The sequence below is a fragment of the Amblyraja radiata genome, chromosome 11 (genome assembly GCF_010909765.2).
Source record: "Amblyraja radiata isolate CabotCenter1 chromosome 11, sAmbRad1.1.pri, whole genome shotgun sequence".
NCBI lineage: Eukaryota > Metazoa > Chordata > Chondrichthyes > Rajiformes > Rajidae > Amblyraja > Amblyraja radiata.
The window spans coordinates 36,677,699-36,688,629 of record NC_045966.1 but is presented as its reverse complement, the minus strand read 5'-3'; the positions used below and the strand labels follow the sequence as shown (position 1 = coordinate 36,688,629).

Sequence of the window (10,931 nt, the reverse complement as noted above, 5' to 3'; positions counted from 1 at the left end):
GTGTGCAAAATTAGAGCACATGGTATTGGGGGTAGGGTATTGACATGGATAGAGAACTGGTTGGCAGACAGAAAGCAAAGAGTAGGTATTAACGGGTCCATTTCAGAATGGCAGGCAGTGACTAGTGGGTGCCGCAAGGCTCGGTGCTGGGACCCCAGTTATTTGCAATATATATTAATGATTGAAACAGGGAAATTAAATGTGACATCTCCAAGTTTGGGGATGATACAAAGCTAGGTGGCAGTGTGAGCTGCGATGAGGATGGTATGAGGCTGCAGGGTGACATGGATAGGTCGGGTGAGTGGGCAGATGCAGTATAATGTGGATAAATGTGAGGTTATCCACTTTGGTAGCAAGAACAGGAAGGCAGATTATTATCTGAATGGTGTCAGAATAGGAAAAGGGGAGGTGCAACGAGACCTGGGTGTGCTTGTACATCAGTCGCGGAAAATAAGCATGCAGGTACAGCAGGTAGTGAAGAAAGCTTATGACATGTTGGGCTTAATTGCAAGAGGATGTGAGTTTAGGAGCAAGGAGGGCCCACTGCAGTTGTACAGAGCCCTGGTGAGACTGCACCTGGAGTATTGTGTGCAATTTTAGTCTCCTAATTTGAGGAAGAACATTATTGGTATTGAGGGAGTGCAGCATAGGTTCACCAGGTTAATTCCAGGGATGGTGGGATGACTAATCTTCTGGAATTTTTTGAGTTTGTAACCAGGAAAATGGACATGGGAGACCCAGTGGGTGTGGGGTACCTGGACTTTCAGAAAGCCTTTGATAAGGTCCCAAATAGGAGATTAGTAGGCAAAATTAGAACACATGGTTTGGGGGTAGGGTACTAGCATGGGTAGAAAATTGGTTGGCAGACAGGAAAAAAAAGAGCAGGGATTAACAGGTCCCTTTCAGAATGGCAAGCAGTGGGATACCGCAAGGTTCGGTGCTGGGACTGCAGCTATTTACAATATACATTAATGATTTGGATGAAGGGATTAAAAGTGACATTAGCAAATTTGCAGATGATACAATTTGCAGATGGGTGGCAGTGTGAACTGTGAGGAGGATGCTATGAGGATGCAGGGTAACTTGGACAGGTTGGGTGAGTGGACAGGTGCAGTTTAATGAGGATAAATGTGAGGTTATCCACTTTGGTGGCAAGAACAGGAAGGCAGATTATTATCTGAATGGTGCAAAGTTAGGAAAAGGGGAAGTACAACGAGATCTGGGTGTCCTTGTACATCATTCTCTGAAGGTAAACAGGCAAGCCTCCATAACAAGAGGAGTATTGGAGCAAAGAGGTCCTTCTGCAGTTGTAGGATGAGGGAATCTTATTGAAACATAAGATTATTAAGGGATTGGACACGCGGACACGCACGAGGCAGGAAACATGCTCCCGATATAGGGGGTGTGCACGTAAGGTCACTGGGTTATAGGGCTCGACGCACGGAGCCGCACAATCCATCTGGAGGACAACCGTAACTTCCGGTATATGTTATTAATGCAAGAAACGCGTACTTTCCTACTTGTTAAAAACTACCAAAATATTGAATTTTTGCGCTGTAAAAAATTGTGGAAGTCGAGGTAAGTGTGAGAGACATGTACCCAACTTCAGAATTCCAAAAGTGAAGCGAAATTAAGGTAAAGGGAAGCGAGAGCTGAAGGGACAACAACAGCTAAAGTGCTTGGCGAACATTGGCTGTGCAGATATCGGAATTGAAAATATTGGGAATTATCGCGTTTGCTCAATGCATTTCATCGACAGTAAGGCATTATTTGTGGTTTTTCTTGATTCCTTTGGGATCTAAAAAGTCTCATAATTGATGAATCTGGCTGTAATTTTTGCTTCAGAAGCGTTTTCTTTTTGTATGTAAAAACCCACTTGAGAACCATGGGCGATTTTAAAATGTTACAGCCAGATTTATCACTTCTGAAACTTTTTAGGCCGAATGGCCTACTCCTGCACCTATTTCTCCATGATGTGCAGATCTAGGGAGGATGCAATGTCAGCGATGACCAGCTTAGTATTTTGTCTGTTATAACCAAAGATCTTATAGCGCGCTCCGCTATAGGATGATCTTTGGTTATAACTGCAAACCGCGACACCATGCAACGAAAGGAAACTATGTCTTAGTGCAGGAGCTCAGTTTTGCGAGCAGTTGCCACATTTCCCCGGCGTATGGCTATTGGACACAATAGCTGGTTTCCTGTGAAGGGCATTCTTTCGTCAACGCGGCTCGGAGAGCGGCGGTCAGTGGGGCACAATGGTCGTGATTAGCCGTGTGGATCATTTGGCCGTCATATCTCTTATTTTAGGTACGTTACTGAGTTAATAATTTGTTTATTATATTTGATCGTGTTATTAAAATTCCTTAGTTACCGTGTGATTCCGGGTCCCGTTGCAAAACTTGCTCTTTCCATGTCCTGGGCATGTAATTTATCACTCGGTTTTGAGTATAAAGCTAAATGGAGATGAACAATAACGCACGCATCACATTCATGCACACAAAACATGATTTGATAATATCCCAAATTTGCCGCCCAGTCAGTAAGGGGGTCACTTTCTTGGTGCTGGGATAGGGGTTCACTTCTGTGGACACTCCCTCTCTCTTCACTCCAGTCAGAGTCAGTTGTCAGTTTCTTTCCCCGATTGTTTCAGGTCGAGTGTCCCTTGCCACCGGATCACAAGTGCGAGGATACCCGGGACAGGCGATCACTCTGCCGTGCCACTACTCTGTCCGACTGCGATGTGCTGGGGTCGGGGACAGTGCCCTACCTTTGACTGTGGAGCTGAACTGATTAAAACAAACGGAGAAACAGTAACTTCAGCAGGATCCGAGATATATCAGCTTGGTGGTAAAATTAAGGAAGGGGACGTGTCGCTCACGTTAAAGCAGCTCCGGAAAGAAGACGGTGAATGGTATTGCTGCCGTGTGGAGATCCCTGGACTGTTTAATGATGTGAAAGTGAATTTGAATCTTCTGGTTTTGGAGGGTAGAGTTTAACATCGTGGGAACCTTCTGCGATAGCAGTACGGCATTCGTGGACCACCGAAGACCTCCGTGGCGCTAACTGCAGGTAGTCGTGTAACTTTGTCACCATGCGGCTTTTACACGGGGCGACTTGACGCAAGAGTTAACCAGAGTTCAACATCGTGGGAACCTCGTGCGATAACAGTACGGCATTCGTGGACCACCGTGGACCACCGTAGCGCTAACGGCAGGTCATCGTGTAACTTGGTCACTCGGGAGAAAATTCAAGAAAGTTTGAATTTCTCCAAGAGTGACTTGTACACTTGTGGTTGAGTATTGCAACATTATATGAACGTAGTGGCCAGTGCGATATCCGTGCGATATCCGTAATAACTCTTGCGGGTACCGTGGGAACTCCTGCGAACGGTGAACCCGGAAGCTGGACAGAGGGGACAGAAGGTGATTAAAAATTATCTTCAGTGGGATTGAATTTAAAAAATAAATAAAAATAAAGATTTACATCCGCATATGGACATCAACTTATTCATGAGTTATGTTAATGAGATTCAAGAAAATAACTATAATCTTTAAAAGGGACTTTAAAAGGGACTTTACTGAAAGGTTACGCATTTTTATGGTCCGTGAGATATTTTTCACATGTACTTCTTTGATACAGGTCGGAGTCCTCGGGTCCAGGGGTCCGGAACGCTACCAATCAATGTTGTGCAGAGACCCGTGTAAGGAGTGAACTGCACATGCTGGTTTAAACCGAAGACAGACACAAAAAGCTGGAGTAACTCAGCGAGTCAAGCAGCATCTCTGGAGAAAAAAAGCTGATGTTTCGGGACGAGACACATCTTCAGACTCAATTCCGATTAGGATGTCTGAAGAAGGGCTCCGATTCGAATCGTCACCTATTCTTTTTCTCCAGAGATGATGCCTGACCCGCTGACTTACTCCAGCTTTTTATGCTTTTCTTCCCAGATCTGACTTACCTGCTGAGTTACACCAACATTTTGTGTCCTTCTGTGCATATTAACCAGCATTAACCAGCGTCTGCAGTTCCTTTAGACATTACATAACTTCAGATTTTAGAGATATAGCGCGTGGGAACTCCTGCGAACGGTAAACCCGGAAGCTGGACAGAGGGGACAGAGGGTGACTAAAAAAGGTGGTCTCAAAAGGACACATGGGAACATGTGTCCTTCGAGGACGTCCCACCTAATTGTCATTGTTGGATAATCTTTTTAACAGGAACACTTGCAGAGATGGCTCCCAGAAAATCTCAAAGGAAGGGGGTAAAGCGGGTCAGAGATGTTTTTGCCATGCAGGAGAATGAGGAGGAGACGCAGCAAGAGAGACAGGTGGAGAGGCAACAGGAGATGCCATAGATAACACTGCCTGTGGGCTCCTTGGAGCAGGGAGAGGGTGAGCAAGGTGCAATTCAGATTGCCTCCCCAGTAGCCGTTGTAGGAATAGCCTCTACAGACGCTTATGTAAAGGGAAGATGGCAGAAGGTAAAGTCATATAACTTCACCAGGGAACAAGAGGGGGAACTTGTAGAATGGTTCCAATTTAACGAGATTCTGTACGATAAATCCAGAGAGGATTATAGAAACAGGGAGAGAAAAAAGAACCTGCTGGAGACGAAGGCTGCCGAGTTTCCCGAGTGCTCATGTGAGTTTATATAACGATATATAAGTTCATCAAGAGGAGAACCATTTAATGTTATCCAAGATTTAAAAACATACATTGCTATTGATGTAAAAGTGCTGTGTTTGCAGTTAACTTAAACTTCTCTTATAAGTCTGTCTGTCTGCCCTGCAGCTGCAAAGTAAAAAAGTCGCAGACAGCTTTTACACCCTCTGTGTTTGAAGTTTGAATAATGTCTCTAAAAAAAAAAAGAGCCATAAAAAGATTTATGCATGAGGGCAGGCAATTCTCACTTGTAATGCTTGAGACTTCCTCTTAATTCTCTTTTTAATTAATCTCTCCCTTCTGCCTTCAAGCAAGCGTTTTCGATGCACATAGTGGGCAGCTGCATGCAGCGCGTCAATGAAAAAAACCAACATCCTGTACTCGAAATTATTTCGTAAAGGCATGTCTCCAAATGAGCCGATTCAACCAAGGGAGGATATATATAGTGTGTGAAAAAAAAAGTTACATCATTTGTGTCACGTGTAGTTCACGATGTTCATTCAAGATTTAACGCGACAGCTCGGGAAACGGCCAAGTCACTCGCACGAATAACATAAATGCCGAGTACCGTGGGAACTCTTTATCTACTGCCGTTATATCGTGCGAGACTCGTGCTGGACCACGACCTCTTCACTCTGGTGACATCTTGCGTCAACTCGCCCCGTGAAAAGGCCCTTTAAGGTCGGGAGAAAATTCAAAATTTTTTGAATTTCTCCAAGAGTGACTTGAGCAGCGTTGCAACATTGTATGAACGCAGATGCCAGTGCGATATCCGTAATGACTCTTGCGGGTACCGTGGGAACTCCTGCGAACGGTAAACCCGGAAGCTTGACAGAAGGGACATAAGGTGAGTAAAAAAGGTGGTCTCAATATCGCCAATGGACCATGTGTCCATCGAGGATGTGCCACCTAATTGTCATTGTTTGAGAATCTTTTTCACAGTAAAAAGACTTGCAGAGATGCCTCTCAGAAAAGCGCAAAGAAAGTCAGAAAGTTTTTAGCCATGCAGGTAAATGAGGAGGAAACTCAGCAAGAGAGACAGGTGGAGAGGCAAGAGGAGATGCCAGAGATACCACTGCCTGTGGGCTCCTTGGAGCAGGGAGAGGGTGATCAAGGTGGATTTGAGATTGCCTCCCCAGTAGCTGTTGCCTCCCCAATATCCTCAGCAGACGCTCCACATTTTATTATATCCTGAAGTGTGATAAAGCTTTTACCTCAGCATTTTGATTGTCATTGCTTGTTTACCACACTGCTAAATACATTTATTTTTTACTATCAGCTTGATGTCTGCAAATCGTCATTAATACATCACTACAAGATGAATGTCTCTAATGTTATAATCCCTCTCATGCTGAAACACAAAATACCTTAATGGAGGTGATATAATCACATTTTCACTCATTTACATTTTTGAGTGTGCAGGACCCTGAAATGTTCAGCTATTTAAACGTGTTCTTCACCTCTTGGTAGAAAATGAAATAAGACAATCAGCACGGTAAATGTGATACAAAGTCTTTATTCCTATTTGACAATATAAGAAGACGAATTCTGTCACATATTGAGAGGAGATGCATCACACAAAACATTTGTCTGTAAAAGGGCCTCGCAAACACGAAATACAACAAATGAGGCACGCGAGATTATTTAAAACACATTATATCCATCAACCTCCGCTACAAGCGTGAACTCAGGCATTTAAAAGGACAATGCAATGTTCTAAACGGCAGGTTTTGCGGACGAACATCTTATAGGAAGCACTTTTCAGAGGACATCACTAGGAAGTCAGCTTATAACATGCAGTAGTGTTCCTGTGGTCGGCTACCCATCAATATAGCTGTCCTGCCACGGCACACTCCCCAATTGTGAATTGTAGTAAGCGCAGAGATGGTCTCTTTGCTCTTTCACACTGGATGTGCCCGACTCACCTTTCAAACGCTGCAGTAAGACCATTTTCAACTTGTTCGCACCACTTCTTCAAGCACCTAGTGTTACTTCCCCTGTGTCACTGTCCACTATGTCACCGTCCTGGATGGATGTTGCTGATCCAGCAGCTGCACCTCTCATTCGGATCAGGTTGTGCAGAACACATGCTGCATATACTATACTCTCCACATTCTTGGGCCTCTGCTCCATTGTCTTGAGCAAGCATCTAAATCTGTTTGCCAAGATGCCAAAATAATTTTCTACTACCCTCCTGGCCCTTGACAGCCTGTAATTGAAGATCCTCTGTTCCCTAGTTAGATTCCTCTGTGGATATGGCTTCATAATCCAGGGCCGTAGTGCAAAGGCTTCATCAGCAACCATCGCATATGGGATGTCCGGGCTGTCTTCTCCTGACAGAGGTTCTGGATCAGGCATGCCTGCTGTTCCACCTTCCATTTTCTTTCCAAGCCAGGTTTCTTTCCAAATCCGGCCATCACCAACACTTCCAGGTGTGCCCACATCCACATACAGGAAGTCGTAGATATAATCAACCACCGCCATGAGTACAATGAGTGGAATTTCTTGTAATTGAAATAATTTGAGCCACCTCCGGGTGGTTTACGAATTGCCACATGCTTGCCATCCAAAGCCCCACATGTGTGAGCAAAGTTCCACCTGTTTTCAAACCCCAGTGCAACTCTCTTCCACGCATCTGGTGTACTGGGGCATTCCATCACTTCAGCTGAATAAAATTGGATGATCGCCTCAAAGGTTTCTCGGACAATACCACAGATGCTGTTGGTGGCAACAAGAAAGTTGTAAGATAGACTTTTATAAGAATCGCCTGAGGCCAAGTAGCGGAGGGTGATTGCTATGCGCAACCCTGGTTCCAGTGCCTTTCTCATTACAGTGTCAGTCTTCTTCAGCAGAGGTCCCAAATTATTCTTTAACTCATTAAAGAGCTCGGGTGAAATTCTGACAAAGTTTTTGAATGCACTTTTATCCTCTTCGCACAGCACATTAAGCAGTTGCTCATATTGTCCAAATTGAGGTCTCCGTTGAAACATGGGCTTAACCCAGTGAGACTTCCTCTTAATTCTCTTTTTAATTAATCTCACCCTTCTGCCTTCACGCAAGCGTTTTCGATGCACATGTTGCGCTAATGCATGCAGCGCGTCAATGAAAATAACAACCAGCCTGTACTCGAACCAACTTTGTATAGGCATGACTGCAAATGAGCCAATTCTACGAACGGAGGATATTTATATAGTGTGTGAAAAAAAGTGACATCATTTGTGCCACGTGATTAACTACACTACAGTCCACAATGTTCATTCACGATTAATGGGAAAGATCGGGAGACGGACAAGTCACTCGCACAAATGACAGAATTGCCGAGTACCGTGGGAACTCTTTATCTACCCCCCGTTATATCGTGCGGAACTCGTGCTGGACCACGACCACTTCACTCTTGTGACATCTTGGGTCAGGAACCAGAGTTTAACATCGTGGGAACCTCGTGCGATAACAGTACGGCATTCGTGGACCACCGTGGACCACCGTGGCGCTAACGGCAGGTAATCGTGTAACTTGGTGACTCGGGAGAAAATTCAAGCAAGCTTGAATTTCTCCAAGAGTGACTTGTACACTTGTGGTTGAGCATTGCAACATTATATGAACGTAGTGGCCAGTGCGATATCCGTGCGATATCCGTAATAACTCTTGCGGTTACCGTGGGAACTCCTGCGAACGGTAAACCCGGAAGCTGGACAGAGGGGACAGAAGGTGAGTAAAAAAGGTGTTCTCAATATCGCCAATGGAACATGTGTCCATCGAGGACGTCCCACCTAATTGTCATTGTTGGAGAATCTTTTTAACAGGAACACTTGCAGAGATGGCCCCCAGAAAAGCTCAAAGAAAGGGGGTAAAGCATGTCAGAAAGGTTTTTGCCATGCAGGAGAATGAGGAGGAGACGCAGCAAGAGAGACAGGTGGAGAGACAACAGGAGATGCCACAGATAACACTGCCTGTGGGCTCCTTGGAGCAGGGAGAGGGTGAGCAAGGTGGATTTCAGATTGCCTCCCCAGTAGCCGATGTAGGAATAGCCTCTACAGACGCTTATATAAAGGGAAGGTGGCAGAAGGTAAGGCCATATAACTTCACCAGGGAACAAGAGGGGGAACTTGTAGAATGGTACCAATTTAACGAGATTCTCTACGATAAATCCAGAGAGGATTATAGAAACAGGGAGAAAACGGAACCTGCTGGAGATGAAGGCTGCGGAGTATCCCGGGTGCTCATGTGAGTATATATAACGATATATTAGTTCATCAACAGGAGAACCATTTAATGTTATCCAAGATTTAAAAACATACAATGCTATAGATGTAAAAGTGCTGTTTTTGCAGTTAACTTCTCTTATAAGTCTGTCTGTGCCCTGCAGCTGCAAAGTAAAAAAGTCACAGACAGCTTTTACACCCTCTGTGTTTGAAGTTGGAATCATGTCTCTAAGAGCCATAAAAAAAATTATGCATGAGGGCAGGCAATTCTCACTTGTAATGCTTGTCTTAAAAAAGGCCATCTGTATTTACAAACTTGTGCTCAGGTATCCAAGAAACACAAGAAATAGCACATTAAATGCGGATACGGAGGGCAGGCTCTTAAACAGGCCTCTATTTACTGTCCAGAACTTTTAATATAACGGAATACATCCAATGCTTGAAGTTCTATTTAATTCCACCACTCTACTGTAATGCAGATGACCAACTCATGCAATGGTTCACTAATCAGAGGACCATCTATGGAAAGGTCACCGCACTTGGGACCAAAACAGGGTCAGCTGGCAGCACACTGACAGAAAGCTCCACGCCGAGTCCATCCACCAGCCAACAGCACCGCAGTAGGCACATTTCCAGCATCGACCTCACCACACCCGGAGGTGCTGAAGAAGGGACAGATGGAAACAGCATTAAAAGTGTGAGTATATAAACTTGATGCTTATTGGACAATGCACCCACCCAGCATTTTGCTGTTTTTTATATTTGCGCTGTGAATTTTCAGCTCAATAATACTGTTCGAGACGGTATTAAATTGTTGGAGGAAGGACACCTGAGACCGAACAGCTTTACGCAGAGGGCAGTAGACTTCTGTCAAGCTATTATGGAAGAAGAAATAAATGAAGGACAATGGGATTTTGTATGGAATATGATCAATGGGGCAATCACTATGCGAAATAAAAAGGTATAGATCTATTCTTAATCTTCTTCCCTTCATTCAGCGTTTCTGTTAAAACTCTTTATTTCTCACATCATAAAGCAACATAGTTTTAATGTCTGGTGTTGTCTGTGCAGTTAATGGAAGCACGTGCACCTGAGGCGCAGCGTCCACTGGTTCCTCAGCCTCGCCCGCCTCACTTCTATGACCAGGTATTAACAAATATATGTGCGCTTCCCAAACATAATTCATATTCTTGTCTTCTTTTTATGCATTGACTAAAACATCACTCTGTGATTCGAAAGTATACAGATAGGACATATGGATTGCCGCGTGCAATGGGAGCACATCCACCATTCCGTGCTGAACAGGTAAACAATTGTGTTTTGTGGGATTGAATTTAAAAAATACAGATTTGCATCCGCATATGGACAACAACTTATTCATGAGTTATGTTAATGAGATTCAAGAAAAGAACTCTAATCTTTAAAAGGGACTTTAATGAAAGGTCCCGCAATTTTATGGTCCGTGAGAAAATGTTCACATGTACTTCTTAATTTCCTTCTAGAGACACTCACCATCACCACTGATGTTTACAGAGCAGCAGCCTGCTAGAAATCCACCTTTGCCTTTTGTTTACGGAGAGGGCCGTGCACAAACACCATTTCAAGAAGGGGCAGATGGTTTCGCTGACGTCAATGACTCCAGTTAACCCTCGGACGTTGAGAATTATTTATGTGGTGTTTAATTAACCGTTTGAGTTTTAGTTTATTTTAGTTGTTGGCCACTCAACATTTGGTGTGACATCTAGAGTCCTTTATAAATGTCTATGTTAATATGTGTTTTTTTTCCTCTTGGGCATTACTTTGTTTCTGTTGGTGGCTCCACATTTTATGATAGCCTGAAGTGTGATAAAGCTTTTACCTCAGCAGTTTGATTGTCAGTGCTTGTTTACCTCATTGTTAAATAAATATATTTTTTACTATCAGCTTGATGTCTGCAATTCTTCATTAACACATCACTATAAGATGAATGTCTCTAATGTTATAATCCCTCTCATGCTGAAACACAAAATAGTTGAAGGGAGGTGATATAATCACATTTTCATTAATTTTCATTTTTGAGTGTTCA

General features: G+C 43.8%; 1 protein-coding gene across 1 annotated transcript; it reads left to right on the top strand.

Annotated features, from left to right (window-relative positions):
* Positions 1 to 9,356: 9,356 nt before the first annotated feature.
* Positions 9,357 to 10,619, top strand: LOC116978385. Its single transcript, XM_033029503.1, has 5 exons — positions 9,357 to 9,563; positions 9,648 to 9,827; positions 9,938 to 10,012; positions 10,106 to 10,171; positions 10,369 to 10,619. Exons 1-5 carry the CDS (start codon positions 9,357 to 9,359, stop codon positions 10,510 to 10,512), a joined length of 672 nt encoding a protein of 223 aa, XP_032885394.1. The 3' UTR covers positions 10,513 to 10,619.
* Positions 10,620 to 10,931: the final 312 nt, after the last annotated feature.